General features: G+C 41.6%; 1 protein-coding gene across 1 annotated transcript; it reads left to right on the top strand.

Moving 5' to 3' along the window:
• Nucleotides 1-3,244: 3,244 nt before the first annotated feature.
• LOC309338272 (p53 apoptosis effector related to PMP-22-like) lies at nt 3,245-16,602 on the top strand. The gene is made up of 3 exons (XM_081855382.1): nt 3,245-3,611; nt 11,216-11,359; nt 13,139-16,602. Exons 1-3 carry the CDS (start codon nt 3,398-3,400, stop codon nt 13,360-13,362), a joined length of 582 nt encoding a protein of 193 aa, XP_081711508.1. The 5' UTR covers nt 3,245-3,397; the 3' UTR covers nt 13,363-16,602.
• The last annotated feature ends 95 nt before the right edge of the window (nt 16,603-16,697 follow it).

Genomic DNA, 16,697 nt, shown 5'->3' with positions numbered 1-16,697 from the left:
GTAAAGATAAAAAACGCTCCAAGATCGCAAGCCAAGTGTGTTTTCAAAACCAAATTTAAAAGCATCTGATTTAGAATAATGAATTGAATAAGTGTCACTCCAGCATGCTTATCAAAAACCAGTTACAGGAAAGTTAATGCTTCTCATGCACGCAAAGAGCCCGAGGGCCAAACTTGACACACACTGAAATGCATGGCAGGCAGCTGTGTATCTTGTTTTTCCTTACCTAATGACAGGCTCAGGGGAGCCCAATTCTTCTTTCACTTCCTTATCAAGTTCAGAATGGAGATTGCACACACTCCCTGGTGGCTGGAGGAGCCTTGGAAAGAAGTCCCCCATGGCATCAGTGGGTGGCGAGGACACAGGGCAACATTTTGTTGCAGGTTCCACTTGATAACATTCCGCAGCAGACAAACCTCCCTAGGCTCCTTTGGGATTATAGCCACATCTGGAAGATGCTGAGGTCTAACCTACAGGTGCAGGAGAATGAAGTAATAGAATATTGAATTAGTAGAATGTAGCCAGTAGGGTTGAGCACTGGATTCTGCCAAGTCCCAGGCCAAATCGGGCCTCTTCAGAGGGATTTGGGCATCGGTCAAATTGAGCCACATATCTCTGCAGGTTGGGTTGGATGGTCCAGAGTGATCTGGAGCTGTTGCCAATGAGAGGGTAATCAGACAGGAAGAAAAAGGGGGCATCAGACAGGAAAATCCACAAAAAGGTCAAGAGCTACTGGCTGTTGGCCAAGAAAGGGCAGGTGCCACTAGCAGTGAAGTCTTTTGCCCCCTACAGCAATATCTGTAGATCTGGCACTGATTCCCAGGAGAAGCTAGGTGCCCGTTGCTCCCTGACTTTCCTTATGCCTCTACTCAATAGTTGTATTACATTGAAGTCCCTGCCCCCAATTAGGGAAGTTTTTTGTTTTTTGATGTAGGACTGAGTTATTTAAAACAAGGAATGAAGGGAACCATACAAGGGACCAGACAGGAGTGAGTTCTCTAGATGCATTTTTCTGTGTGGAGTCACTGTTTACAGTCTGTTTAGGTTCATCTCCATTTGAGAAGGAATAGGTGAGGTGCTACAACAGGCATATGCAAAGTCTTACGTATTGTATGAAAATTTAATATAGCCATGCTTAGAAGGCATTTGCAAGCCAACTTTGCATTTGATATTTTGGAATGTTCCAAATTTGGTACTGGTCTATGCAATGCTATCTCTGCTTGAAATTCAGATCAGTAGGTGTCCAAAAAGCACAAAAGAGGTGTTAAGGGAAATCATTTTAAGGTGTAGGTCCTATCAAATATAATTTGTAGTTGATCATTGCAATTAGATCAAAAGTAAATTCTAAATTTGTGAGCTACATAAAATTTTGCCTAGGTGCCCTTGTACCAGGGCAGCACTGTACTAGCAAAGCTCTCCTTTGCCCCCTCTTCCACTGACACGCCCATGAGGACTTTAAAATCTTTCACTTCCTTTAACACAGCTTGCCATGTTATCTGGACTGACAAACCCTGGTTAATGTTAACTATGGTTTGTTTGAAGCAATCCAATTTGAAACCATGGGTTATGAAGCTGGCTTGTTTAAACAAACCAGATAACATCAAGCACAGTTTACAGTTCAGACAACATGCTAAGTTGCAGTGAAGGGAATTAGAAAGGGAAAGATCGTTCCCAATTTCTTCTGTAAGGAGTGCATCAGTACTGGTTGTGAGAAGCAGAGGGAAAGATTAGGCTTGTTGCCTTCTTGGTAAAATGTGGGTTTAGCTTGACATGCAAATATGGCCAATAAACAGACAAATTAGATGGCAAGTCTTCCAAAATCTGGTTCGCTCCAGATGTTTGGGACTACAATACCCACCAGTCCCAGGTGGCTGGAGTTATAATCCGAAAACATATCAAAGGCACCAGGTTGGGGGAAGGCTTAGGCTCACTGAACCCAAAACCTTTTAAAGCTTAGGGAGTATGGGCTGGATAGCCCAGGCTGAAAAGGTGACTACATGGGTTAGGAATGTACGAAAGATGGAGAGATTACCGAAAGCTATCTGAGAGATTTGTTAATGGTGGGGGAAGGGGGATGTTGCCTTTGTCTGCCTGCCTGATGCACAGCTTGCACTGTGGGCTGTTCACCTTCAACCTTACATGCTCTTGACAAATATATCAAAATGTATGGCACAAGGAAGCCACATGAAAGCAACCCCAATACTCCCAGAAGGCAGGACCAAAAAAGTCCAGTACTGCTTAAGAAATACAAGACCATTCAAATAAAGAGTATACTTGGGAACACATATTTATGAAATGATTCAGAAGGAGATACCTCGGCTCCTGAACGCCTTGGGAATGGAATGTTTCGGCACCTGGATGATCAAAAACTGGGAGTGTTCCGGGTTTTGAACGTTCTTTCCGAAGCCAAATGTCTGAAGGGGCTTCTGCAGCTTCCAATTCACTGCAGGAGTTTCCTGCAGCCAATCAGAAGCTGCGCTTTGGAAGTCGAACATTTTGGAAGTCAAACGGACTTCTGGAATGGATTCTGTTCATCTTCTGAGGTACGACTGTATGCAGCTTGCTCTTAGTGCAACAGGAAACTCTCAGGGTTGTGAGTTCAAGCCCCAGGTTGGGTGAAAGATTCTTGCACTGCAGTGGGTTGGACAAGATCTGTGGTTCCCAATGTGGGGCGGGGGCAATTTGATTTTTAAGGGAGGCAATTTGAGAATGAGTTATTAACAGTGAATGGCCTTTTAGGCTTCCTCCATGTGAATAGGAGATCATTTTTTGAATAATAAGAATTATATGTCAGGGCGGGGGGGGGGCGCATCAGGATTTTAGAGATACTTAGGTGGGGCATGGCCAAAAAAGGTTGGGAACCACTGGACTAGATGGTCCCTTCCAACTCTACAATTCTATGATTCTGTGACATTTACCTGAAAGTCAATATTGGTTGCAAACGGAGTGCTTCTCAAGGAAAAGCGTGCGCCTTTCCGTGGGCCTTACTTCCGGAATGGGCCTGCTGCCGCGCGCATCCGCCAGGCGGTGTCCCCTGCCTCAAACCAAAATCAGCGCTTTGGCAGCGAGTTCGAATCTCCTCCCCTCGAACAACATTCGCCGTGCTGCGCTTCAGCCAACACGCCCCGCGGTGCTTGCCAGCGAAGGGTTAAAAACCTGGGAGTGTACTTGGAAGCCAGGTTTGTTTACCAGCCAAGTTTCTCTCTGGCTCAACAGGTTGCTGCCGCCGCCGCTGCCCCTGCTCTCCTCGGTGCCTGGAATCTAGGCGCGGCTCTCTCCTCCCTGCGCGGAGATTAAAAGGCGCCCAGCTCCTCAAAGCGGCCTCGCGCGCGCGCCCCGGCCCAGTCCAAGGGAACTTCTCCTCCTCCTCTCCGCTTCTCCCCCTCTTCTGCCCAACATGGTTCGCTGCGGCTTGGCCTGCTGGAGGTGCCGGTGGCTCCTGCCCCTTCTCTTGGGCTTAGCTATCATCCTGGGCATCATCGCCTTGTCTGGCAGGGGGTGGCTCGAGTCCGCCGAACAGCCTTACGTGCGCAAAGCCTCTCTCTGGTCGGACTGCATGAAAGCGAACGAAAATGATTTGAACTGGGAGTGCAGATCCCTGATGGATTATAGTGAGTATCCGAAATCGGGAGCATGGGCTGGTTATGGGCCTCACAGGGACCGGACCCATCCATGCACAACCAGGCATTAAAAGAACTGGGGAGGGGGCGGAATCTAAATCATCAGTTCTGGCCTAAGTGGCTAAACTGGTAATGCACCGGCAAGAGGCCCAGGATGCATTGTACAAAGGTCACCTTTGCTAACGTTGACTGCTGTGAAGGAAATGCTATTCGTATCTGGGCCTTGTGAAAGTTGTGAGAAGCGTTGGCACATTTGTGGCTGTTAACTAAAACTAAAACGATCTGATCCGGTAGAAGAAAGTTTGGGACTTGGTGAGCCTGGGACAGGCAGAATAGGACTGGGTTGGCATTGAATTAGGCAACAGGGAGAGGAAAGAGGAAAGACTAAGAAAAACTCTGCTAGGACCTGCGGGAGAGGCAGGGATAAGAATTAAAAAAGCAACGCCTTGCATGCTCTCAGATTGCTCAGTTAACTGTTTTGATGTGTAATGAGAACTAGACTGCAACAAAAGGAGAGCACATTATTCAATTACGCCAGTGACTTGTACGATCATTCTCTTCATTTAAAAGGGCCTTGGATGAGGCCACACCCTTCACCCTATCAAATGCTATTTTGTTTAATTTTGAGAAGATTTGTCCAGCGGCATTGTTGCCTGCTTGTTTGAAGTGCACAAGATGTCCGTTGTGTGGCAGGGATCCTCGCGTGGCAGCTTCTGAGTTGCTTGGTGGCTCAACCTTTTGGAATAATTTTGGAACATGACTTTCCATATACAGTGGTACCTCGGGTTACATACGCTTCAGGTTACAGACTCTGCTAACCCAGAAATAGTGCTTCAGGTTAAGAACTTTGCTTCAGGATAAGAACAGAAATCGTGCTCCGTCGGCGCAGCGGCAGCAGGAGGCCCCATTAGCTAAAGTGGTGCGTCAGGTTAAGAACAGTTTCAGGTTAAGAACAGACCTCGGAACGAATTAAGTACTTAACCCGAGGTACCACTGTACAGGTTTACTTCTGCTCTAAAATCAACACTTTCTCACGAAGTAGTATATTACTCTTTCAAAGCATGTAAAAACGTTCAGAATTTTTATATGTTGGCTGTGAACGTGCTAATTAGTCTTGGAAAAATGTAAAATTTAGCATTCAATAAAGACAAGCTGCATTCTGTCAGCAGAATAGGCACAAATAGTAGGTAACAGTTATTCCTTTGGGTATAATGCAGTAAATGTCAGCCGTATACATAGGCCACGATCCAAGTATATGTGTGATTGACGGAGGCCCTATGAGACTTTCTTCTTTGAACGCCAGACTCTGCAGAGCTGTTTCTGATTCTTCAAATTGGGGGCATAGAAGAAATCATGCAAGAAGTTCAGCTCTCACTGAACAAAAAGAACTAAAACAAAACAAATCCAGATTTTGCAGTCTTTGTAATACGTTATTGGGAGGGGGTGTTGTATGGTGCCCAGGAACTAATATAACAGTGAGCACTTGGATTTTAGGAACAGAGAAACCTTATTGCTACTTAGTGTGGCCCTTAAAAACAGGATCCTTACACAATTTTACCTTCCGCCCATTGAAAATGGCTGCTGTGGGAGAAGTTCGGGGGAAGGTGTCAATCCTTATAATGGAGTGAAAACAAAAAATGGTCCCTTAGTTGTGTTACTGCTGCACTTCTCTTGGAGGGTGTGAGAGGGGGAAGCATGCCAGGAAACTAGGTAAAAGGGAACTCCCCATGCCAGCAACAAAAAGGATATACGTAACAACACTGGGGTATTTTACAAGGCTGCCATGACCCATACTCCGAGCCATACAATTGCTCCCTGCAATATGGGTATAATAATGATGGACTTTTTCCTGCATTGGCAGATACATTTTAAATTGCTTTTAGTGGACATTTTAAAATGCTTTACAAATTCAGTAGTGGGGTGTGGGGTGGAAAGCCAGTTTTAGAAATCTCTTATATAGAAAGCTGAGTTGGAAAGATCATGAATTGTCTTCACAATTTGTTTTTGTGTAAGAACACTACTGCCAAGTCACAGCTATACCGAATCCCTGGATTTCTGGATTTCTGAATTGTTGTCTAAGGGGCACATACTCACCAGGCAAGACAAAAAAGCTTTAACAATTAACACCAGGAAACAGAACTCCTTTTCATGACTTCATTCATTGCTTAAAAACACTGAAAGGCTGCCCTCGCTTCAGACGTCAAGGAGATAAAGAACTATACAACTTTTAGAAGACATCTGAAGGCAGCCCTGTATCAGGAAGTTTTTAATGCTTGATGCATTATTATGTTTTATATATTCTGTAAGCCGCCTAGAGTGGCTGGGAAAACCCAGCCAGATGGGCAGGGTAATAATAATAATAATAATAATAATGGCCATAATCCCGCCTCTATGTTTTTCATCTTATCTTGGCTTGTAGAAGGACTAGAGACTTTGTTTTTTAACACTCATGGGGAGTGGCAAGCCTGGCCCCACCCTAAACATGTTCAGATGAAGGTCAGAACTCTCCTTAGGGATGTGCAAACTGTATACTTGTTGGCTCTCTGTACACAGTTGATGGTTATAGACAAGCAACCATATCAGTGCCAGAGAAGCATAGATAAGACCGCTCCTATTGTGCTGTTTTGTTGCTAAGTTAAAAATGGTCACAGCTGCACTTTGTCTTTACAGTGTGCCATAACCCATCTGCTCAAGCAGACTACTGCAGATTTAATTGCAGCAGCTTATTTGTATGAGAGCCTCGTTTATTTTAAGTTGCAAGCTGTACCTAAACGTATCTCAAGGCACTTTTTCACTCATGCTTAAAAAACTGTTCTGGGTTGGAACCTTTTATAGGGAGCTTACAGTTTGAATATTAAAGAAGTTTTTTAAAAATAAAAATAAATTTTTTGATGACGCTGGATAAGTATCATCTTAACTTGCTTCTTTTCTAAAGAAAGACATTTTTAGAGTCTTTCATATACATTATTAGAGGCGTGTGTGAAGATGTCCAGCTGCTGTTATGCTACAACCAGACTAGATTTTTCCATTTCTCCTGCCATCCCAATTTACATGGGCCCTCCGGACTGGTGTTTTATTGTGGGTGTGTTCTGCAACATGTTCTTGGCCTGATAGTAGTATAGTGGTACCTCAGGTTACATATGCTTCAGGTTACATATGCTTCAGGTTACACTCTCCACTAACCCAGAAATGGTGCTTCAGGTTAAGAACTTTGCTTCAGGATGAGAACAGAAACCGTGCTCCGGCGGCGCAGCAGCAGCAGGAGGCCCCATTAGCTAAAGTAGTGCTTCAGGTTAAGAACAGTTTCAGGTTAAGTACGGACCTCCGGAACGAATTAAGTACTTAACCTGAGGTACCACTGTACATTACTGGTAGATTTGTTCTACTATAGTTTTTTCTGTGATGTGTCCCCACAAACTACCACATTATTGCTATCCAGAGGGGCTATAGTGTAACAAAAGTGGAACAAAAATAAACCAGAACATTTGTGATATAAAAAGTTGCCAGATTTCACCAAGGAGTTACAGTATATGCACTGACTAGAAATGAAGCAGTGTAACTTTAAAGGCACAAACAGTATTGAAAGCAGAATTGCATGTGATCCAGTTTTTACTCTTTAAAGTAGATAGCCCCCAAAACTTTTAGAGAGACAGGTATGTATTCTCAGGTCATTTCCCTCAGCTTATCTATTGTGTACTGACAGAGAACATGTGTAGATTTTTAGAAATATTTCTTTCCAAATAAGGGTGGTGTGCTTCAAAATCATTAGAACTGGATGGGAATCAAATCTCTCTACTCACTAAGATTGACTTGTCAGAATAAACAAGTTAGTTTGTAAGATTGCCACAAAAACCTGCTGCTTGCCATTATGTTTTCTTTGTTAAAATATGGCAACGGACGCCGTGTGAAGTAGTCATACAGAATGATGGTGGTATGAGAGATTTCTGGTTGAACTCCTTCTCTGCTGGTGCTTCTTCCCCACCCTTCCCAAGTATAAAGAAGCTTAACTTCAAGAAAGAATACTTGTTGATACAAACCATCCTTGGCTGCAGCTTCATGATCAAGCTTGTACTTGCTGGCTTTGAGTGTTGCAGAGGGTATGCAAAAGAGCCACACCCTCCATATGAAGGGATGGGAGGGAACCTCTGCTTGTAATGATTTCTAAATTGCCAGCGTCTTAATTCAGATTTGCCTGAGAACCAAATTAGACTTAACTTTGGAATAATGAATCTCTTTCCCCAGGTTTTCTTTTTTGTAATGAAAACAGAGCCCAAGGAAGCTTCTTGCGTGGAGTACAGAAATGGGGAAGAAACCGGGCAAGTTTCTTCTCCTGTATGGCTGTATTTCCCCCTCAAAATTAACTCCCATCAGTAGAATATATATATATAGCTATTGTTTCCCTTGCAGCTGGGCAGGGCAACTCTAAACTGTGGTTAAGCATTATGTCAACAATATTAATAGCAGTTAATACTTAAGAGTACAGTGGTACCTCGGGTTAAGAACTTAATTCGTTCTGGAGGTCCATTCTTAACCTGAAACTGTTCTTAACCTGAGGTACAACTTTAGCTAATGGGGCCTCCCGCTGCCACCGCCACACAATTTCTGTTCTCATCTTGAAGCAAAGTTCTTAAACTGAGGTACTGTTTCTGGGTTAGCGGAGTCTGTAACCTGAAGCGTCTGTAACCCGAGGTACCACTGTATCCCCTCTTAACTAGTTTGGTTAGCAAACCATGATTAGGAAGGAGTAGAACCATGTTAACCCTGGTTAGCACTCGCCTATTCAGGCATTATACTCTTATGTAAACTCGGCACATGAAGAGGAGCAGGGCTGAGAAGGCCCTCTGCAGCCTTCATCACCTGTGCCAGGTAGTCATTTCTGTGGATATCTCTGCTGGGAGACGGCTTTCTCATGTGCAGCTGAATACTCGGAGGCTTCCATGCCACCCATGTGACCACGAGTGTATGTGAGGCACAGGCAGGGGAGTTTGTAGGTGACATGATGTGGCACGGGGCAGTTCAGCACAGCCCCACTCCTGCCTGACGTATTGAGTTTCCAGTGAAGCATGATGCTGCCTGAAGAGGGTTATTCAAGCCAAAGAAGGGTAGGGAAAAGGTACAGAGGCAAAGGCATGTGATCATATAAAAATAAATGACTGAGCCCTGAATAGACATAGAGATTTTAGGAGTGGCTTGCTCGCTGGAATGATAATAATTATGTCTATTATTACTGTTGCGCCATCACTGTAACAATTATGATCAGGATCAAAGTTTAACAAGCCCAACTGCTTGGGTGTTTTCATATTAGCTTTTCCAATCTCCCCAGGACCACAAACTTACAGACACAGCATTCATAATCATTTGAGGTACAAAGAAGCTTTATAATTAAGAGTTTCCTGAATTATTGTGTTTGAAGCATCTTTATAGCTATACAGTAAACTGTTCTAATCAGTGGATTCATCATAGACCTACATAGCCGAACCTACCTTTGTCCTTTTATTTATTAAATAATTGCCTGTTACAAACCCTTGCGTCTGATTTAATTCTGAGACACAGCAGGAAGAACGCAGGATTATTTAAGGACTGCTCAAGCTGATGGTCATGGTTAAAGCACTGAAACTGGAGACAAGGTGTGGGATCAGTCACTTCCTCTCTCCAGCTCTTTTAGTTTCTATCTTTCTCTTCTAGATTTAACAATGGTTAATGGTTAATCATCCTTAGAGACAATTTGGGACAAATGCAATTAAGCGGTATGCCCTTGAAGATGTTGTGTAAACAGAAATGCGCAACACAAGCTAAGGTGTGCTCTCCTATGCCATCCTTAGAAGCCTATTTTGGCATTAAGCAGTATATAGGTAACAATAATAATCCATATGTAATAATAACACATGGTTTAGCATAATAGGAGTGAGTACTGGGCTTGAATACTACCTTCTCTTCCTCTGGCGCACCTTTGTGAGGGTTTTGGAAGCTTTCACTTCCAGTTTTGGCTAACTGCAGCTTGTTCTAATATCCAAACCTGGACAAACTGCAGTTAATTTTAACTATGGTTAGTGGAAACAAGCCAACTTCAAACTGTTGTTTATGAAGTTGGCTTGTCCTTATTAAATGCATGTCAGATTAACAACACTTTAGGGTTCAGACATAATGCTAAACTGTGGTGTTGCATTATGTGTAAGCTGGGCATTATACAACCTTTTTTGTGCCCTCTACATTTAGATAGGGTGCATGTGGTGTTAGGGGAGGAGTAGTACCTCTGGCGGGGGTGCTCTTTCTAGTTTGTCCATCTTTGGCCCCCCAGCCTCACCTGTGGCTCCTAGAACCTGTCAGCTGTTTCCCAATATATAAAAATGTTAAGAGCAAACTTAGTGCTTCAGATTGGTAATTAAAGCCCCTGGCTGAATGAAAACTGACAAGGGCCAATTAACAGACTAGTCATCAATAATTCTGGTGTCTAACTCAACAAGAAGCAATAAAAGGACACAATCTATGAGCAGGAAACTTTCAAGTTATATTGGAAGGAATATTTGGTATGTTGGCACAGCACTTAACTTTATCTGTGGAACTTGCTTCTAAATACATGGGCACAGAATTGTACTCTTCAGTGCACATGAAGGCCTGTATTAAAGCTTGCAGCTCTAATTTAAGCAAGCTACTGGATTTAGTCCCATTTCTTGACTTGTGGATTTTCTGTCTCATTAAAACTGAACAGCTTCAAATCTGGGACTTTCATTGCAATTAAGGTTTTTTGGCTAGCAAGTTATTACTGAATCTATACATTCCTTCTCTTAATAGCTTTTGATAAAATGATAGAATATGTTATTACCTCTAGCCTCCAGTGTCATGTAAATCTATTGTCTCACACTCTTAGGCTGTGTTCACATTACCAGCTTAAAGCACAGCTAAGCCACCCTTTTTCTTAATATCTGGCTGTCTTAGATAGGGTATATGCAACACTGGATGCACCTAAATAGTTGAGTAGGGCCCAGAGAAGCAACATAATGTACAATAATGATATGATGCTGATGGAGGATAAGGCTATGAGTAATGATGACTGCATGCTATCTCTTTGATCGGAGGCAGTGTGATCAAAGCGAATCTGAATACCAGTTCCTGCAGGAGGGCGATGGTGCAAGACGGCTGTTGCCATTATGTCCTGCTTGTGGCTTTTCCACAGGTTGGTCACTGTGAAGAAACAGGATTCTGGGCTATATATCAGTATAGACAGGCAGCAACCATTTTACAGGTGTCTGATTGACGTGTGGTCACGCATACGCTCATCGCTGCTGACCCAGAAGTGGCCTGAAAATGGGGTGGGGCAGGCTTTTGCATTTGCTGCCGATGCACATGGGGGTCAAGAATGGAACCCCCACACAAAATGGTTGCTGCTTGTATATAAATCCAACAGGATTCATGTCCTCCTTCTCTAAAAAAACCCATGTGCGTTCTATTCACAGTTGTGTTACCTTGGAGCTGCATTCAAATTTTGCAAAATATGAAATATGTGCTCTGCATGCATCACTAAGTTCTAAATTCATATGTGTGTGTGTGTGTATAATAGCCTCTCTTTTTCTCCCCTTCTTTATTTTAAATCCTAGGTTGGGGAAGAGCTTCTGCTGCTACATATCTTGTTGGCTTTGTCATCCTCTGCATCTGTTTCTGCCTAGCAGTCATAGCCTTTTCCATTGATATTCTACGGTTCAACTTTGTTCGAGGCATTGGAGGTTTGCTCTTCGTCGTTGGTAAGACTGCAGCTAAGAGAAACCGCTTTTAAACAATGGGCTTACACTGAATACAATGTGACTTTCCTTAGATTTATTTTCTAGAATCTTCTTGGTCCTAGAGAAAACTTTGTTTTCATTTCAAAAACTAATCAGTAGTGACTATGCTTGTGTTAGTCGAGAAGTAATCAAGGTTGTAATATTTAGGGATGCATATCTGAGATTTGTAACAGCGCACACACACACACACACACACACACACGTACGTTTTAAGGCACCGAACTCCCATCAACATTTATGTTAATTTTGACTTGCAACCTCTGTAAGTCTCAGATTCTGACCTATAGAGCTCCTCTGTAGGAGAGCCATTTTCCATGTTGGGGGAAATAGGGACTACTTTCCCCTGCACCAAATCCATCTTGACCAACCGCCAATAAAGACTGTGAACAACTGCTACACAGGTACATAATGCTACAGTTTCTGTGATTGCTGCAATTGCAGAAGTAGCAGCAGAGATAATTTTTGTAACTTGTTTTCACTGCAGATTCACACGCTGCCTAGAACTAGTTACAGAAAAGGCATCTGCCTGAAAAACATAGTGGCTGCTTTAACTAAATGCCTTGGATGCAAATGTTTAATTCTGCTTACTTGAAACTGAAAGTAAAAGTTTCTGACCTTTGGCTTGGAGGAGCAAGCAGGAGAGTGAATAGATAAACCCCAGGCTCACGCATGCGTTAATAAACCATTGCTTACTGTTACAGACAAACTAGACCATTATGTACTTTAGCAGTCAAATGTTGTTGTTTCTAGGAACTAAATTATCTTGATTTTCAGTGGCAGATACGTCTTATATGTGTTTTAAGGTATTAGTGTTGAGGTGACTCAAGACATGCGTGTTCACAGGGTGACTTGCATGCCAGGCTGAAGCCGCTGCTAGCGTCCTTAAACACAGGTCCTGCTTTAGGAACGCTCGCTATGCGAAATTCACTTATCTGAACACAAGGAATTAGTACCCAAACCTTGCTATGTGCAAGATTCCTAGGGTCAGGAGTGTATTAGAAATTTCCCCATAGTAATCAATGAACATTGTTGACTCGCTATGCGAATGAGAATCATGGACACATTATATGAATGCTTGCCTAACAAACAATTTTCAGGGAATGCATTGTGTTCCTAAAGCAGGAAATGCATGTACATTACATGACATTGCTTGAGATGCAGCACCCTCAAGTGGAGGCAGCTGACACATTTTCCTGATTTTGTACACCCCCATCATTCCTTCTTCCTTTTTATACTGCAACATACAGGGTTTTTGTGTGTGGATAAATTCCCAGTTATGTGAAGAATTTCCACGACTGCTAGGAATTTCCGACACTACTGTGGAAACTTATTGACACTGCAAACCCATACCAGTTCCTAGTATCCTAGAAAGAATCCTGGGAACTATAGTATTGAGGTGCTAAGAATGCTCTGTTACAGAACCCAAACAATTTCCCAGCTTCTCTTAGAAAGGGGAATGACTGTTAAAACCACTTTGAGTCTGTGGTGTTGATAAGTTAATTGTTTCCAGTTTGCAAGGCAAGTACTGAGTTGAACATTCTTTATTTCATCTGCTCAGAAATAACACATAGTTAATGATTCTGGAACGCCCAGCGTGAGGGTGCTGCAAGCAGTCTGTAATTGTAGGAGTAACTGATGAAACATTTAACAAGAATACAGTTAGCTTCAAATAAGTTTCTCAGGACAAAAGGTTATTAATTTAACTCCTAATTTGTTTTTCTTTGCTTTGTTTCCATTCAGCTGCTTTCCAAATTATAGGCCTGGTCATCTATCCAGTGATGTTTGTGGAGGACATTCCATTGACAGGAAGCAACATGTTCAGCTGGGCTTATGGCTTTGGCTGGGCAAGCACTGTGATTGCGATAGGCTGTGCCTTCTTTTTCTGCTGCCTCCCCAACTGGGAAGATGAAGTCCTGGGCAACATCAAACCCTACCCCATCTACAGCAGTGGCGAACGTGTTTGATATGGAGTTAGTAGAAAAGATCGCTTTCAGTAAAGAAAACTATATCGTTTCTGGCTTGTGGGAAAGAGCATGCTTATATTGCCCTGTTTTCATTTGACATAGAATTCCTAGCTTTGTTCTAATAATTAAGCCAAATTTCACAGTTCGTTTTTAGTCTTGTATCCATTTTCAGATCTGGCAGCTGCTGTTTTTACAAGGAAGACAGAATAAATTGTATTTTGATGGTTAATACAAGTTTCCTTTTAATAACCTCAAAAGAAAGTAAGATGTGTCTCCGTGTGGCTTGTTTCTATGTTTTGATATTTTACTGAGTAAATTCCTTTTACACTTTAAGACCAGCACAACCCTTAGAGTCTAGGTTTGCAGGATCCTTATCCAGTAATGTCAGTCTGATGTGAATTTTAGAAAAAACTAAAAGCAGTTACAGCAAGATAGTGTCTATGAGAATGCTTTGGAAAAGTGCAGAATAAATATTTATACATTTTGCACACAATCTTTTAAGCTAAGCAAAGTTTCAGTGAGGCTTGCACCAGAAGAGTGCTTAAGAGTTGCAGCCAGTATGACTACTGAGCTCAAATAGTTACTACTTACTCCACAGTAAATTCAAGTGCAAGGACTGCAACATTTTGTATGCACAAGTATAATGCATACTGGCATTTGTAGGTTTTCAAATTAATTACATAAATCTCCTCCCGCCCTATGTCAATCAATCTCCAAGCACTGTAAAATATTTTGTATGTTTTACATTTTTCAGTTGTGAATTGAGGGTGGAAGAAAGCTTTAGAGCTGCATTTCTATCACAACCCCCAATATCTGATATAATTTTATCCTTGCTAAATGGACCTCCCTGTAAACATTTTTATACGAGTTTTGAAATCCCATTTTTGATACAAATAAATTGCAAAAAGTAACGTGCTGTAGCAGAAGTAATGGTAGTAATGGTAGTCCCTAGGGCAGAAAAATCACAAGAGAGATACCATATCCATGAAATGAGAACTGTAGCTTTCCCAGAGATGTCTAAAAGCTGGTTACAAAACTAGCCGTAATCATATGATACGAGATAAGATGGGCAATTATCAAGCAGTGAGATAGTATATTGCAGGTTTTTAAATCTATGGCGATGCTCCTCCATTATCGATCACATCTAGGAGAGTTAAGCATGTGCTTAGCAGTGCAATCCTATAACTCTTTACTCTGAAGTAAGCCCATTGAGTTACTGACAATAGAATTGCAACCTGGGGTTCCGAAACTAAAATTAGTGGGACTTAAAAGTGTTTAAATTTGGGTTCTGTAACTTGGATGATGACAAATATTTTTAGGTTTTCGAAGTGTCCAGATGTTAAATGCTATATGCAGTGATGGACAGGATTAAAGTGGTACTATTTTGAACACAATATTTTTTAAAAAAGGTTATTATGACTGGAAACCTTGATTGGAATATGTGTATACTTTCATATACTTAAAATATTTTGTAAATGTATAAAATCTATGTTTATCATGATAGTCATCATGATTTAAAGTATATTACTAAGAAGAGTTTGGAAGATCAAATATCAGTTTTATACCTTTTTACAGGGGTTTTTGTATTTGCAGAAATTTTGTATATTGTGATTTATAACTTCAGACATGGCTGTTTGATGTATTTTATAATTCTCATTGTCCAAACGAATCCATCCACTGTTGAATAATTTGCTTAATAAAGGTGGTAAAGCAAAATAAGTTCTCAAGAAAAAACTAATGTACTCTGAAATGTGATTGCTGCCTCACTGTACGTATATTAAATCACAAAACATAGCAACACACAACCAAAGAATACAAAAGTTTCTTTAAAAGTTTGGAATATTTGCTGTTTTTTAAATAAATGGTTGTACTTATTGTCAAACTTTGCAGAACATCTAAATAGACAAAAAATGAGTGGGGTGGTTTTTTTTAAGTGAGAAAGCTTAAGGAAGGTAAGACTCAGCATGACTGTTACCATTTGACTGTTCACATAATATCTTTTTTGAGTAACTCATGCAGATGTCTGTCAACATTGAGCTGTATTCAGTGTTCTGCATGCTTAGTTCTGCTGGCTCCTTCCCCTGTGCATTCCCAAAATCTTTTCTGGAGTGTCCTCTTCTGGAGGGGACAGAGGAGGAAATTCCATTCCATTACAGAAGTATGTTGCAGCAGTGGAACCACAGCATTGGATACTGCTTGTCACTTTTAAGAACTTACACAGTTCTTAAAAGTGGAATTTGATAGGTGATGACAAAGAATGGCTCCTTTTAATTTCCGCCTGGTTCCGCCCATGGTAAGTCAGCAGTGTGCTTTCACCTCCAAAGGCCAAACCCATCTTTTGGTACAGTCTTTCTCAACCTGGTGCCTTCTGGATGTTGTGGACTTCCAACTCCCATCATTCCCGACCCTTGGCCATGCTGGCGGGTGCTGAGGGGGGCGGTTACAGTCCAAGAGCATCTGGAGGATTGGTCAAGAACACGACATTTCCTTGAGTATTGGTTAGCGAAGGTATCTCCAAAGATAAATCCAGGCTGATAATCAGTCATGGGTGTTCATGCACATAGTAGTGGCATTATGTCACCAGTTGAAATGGGGTTTAAGCATGCCATGGGGTTATCTCCTCCCCAGGCACATATTTAAATGGATGTTTTGAGTCAGCTCTTAAAATGTTGGTCCTTTTCAGTAGAGGATTTACATTTGCATGCCTTGGAAGTTGTGCTGAAGTTGTTTGATAAAATCGTATCTGAAGCACCTCCTAACATGATCAATGAAATGAAGAGGGAGTTTAGTATTAGTGCACGCCTTACACTTGCAAACTCTTTTGTTGTTTTTAATTATAAGACTTAAACAGGACATGTAGCTTTTATTAAGTAGAGTGAGCCTTCCATTTGCCATGGGACAGCAAGATTTAAATAACTCCTTTTTGTACCCCTCAGTTGCTACAGCAGTTATTGTCCTGTTTTTTTATGGAGCCCAGTCTTCATGCTCTACAATCTACCCTCAGTAGGAACAAATTTTTTAAATTCAACAAAATGTGTCCTAAATCTGTAGGGGGTGGGATGATTTTGGTTTGTATAGACTAGGGATATTTTTAGGACACATAATTTGTTATTTTGCTTAATGGCTTATGTTCAGATGTTTTAGAGTAGTAAGTCTGTTTTTAATAATTGCTTGTACTAAATGATCAGGCTTTTGTATCATACGGACTTCAGTTGAATAAACAGTTTTGATAAATTAAAATGACATGCATGCCTTGCATTGGTTATGCAGAGAAAGGTTAACATACCGTATTTTTTGCTCTATAAGACGCACCAGACCACAAGACGCATCTAGTT

Source organism: Podarcis erhardii (assembly GCF_964252035.2).
Source record: "Podarcis erhardii genome assembly, chromosome: 3".
In the NCBI taxonomy this organism is placed as follows: domain Eukaryota; kingdom Metazoa; phylum Chordata; class Lepidosauria; order Squamata; family Lacertidae; genus Podarcis; species Podarcis erhardii.
Note: the sequence above shows the minus strand (reverse complement) of the source record. Positions and strands in the feature narration are given on the sequence as shown.

What these genes read in the sequence shown, in the direction of transcription:
- LOC309338272 (XM_081855382.1), top strand. Translation starts at nt 3,398, where the DNA reads ATGGTTCGCTGCGGCTTGGCCTGCTGGAGGTGCCGGTGGCTCCTGCCC. An exon ending in CAGATCCCTGATGGATTATA is followed by an intron (nt 3,612 to 11,215) that starts GTGAGTATCCGA and finishes TTTAAATCCTAG; the next exon opens with GTTGGGGAAGAGCTTCTGCT. An exon ending in AGGTTTGCTCTTCGTCGTTG is followed by an intron (nt 11,360 to 13,138) that starts GTAAGACTGCAG and finishes GTTTCCATTCAG; the next exon opens with CTGCTTTCCAAATTATAGGC.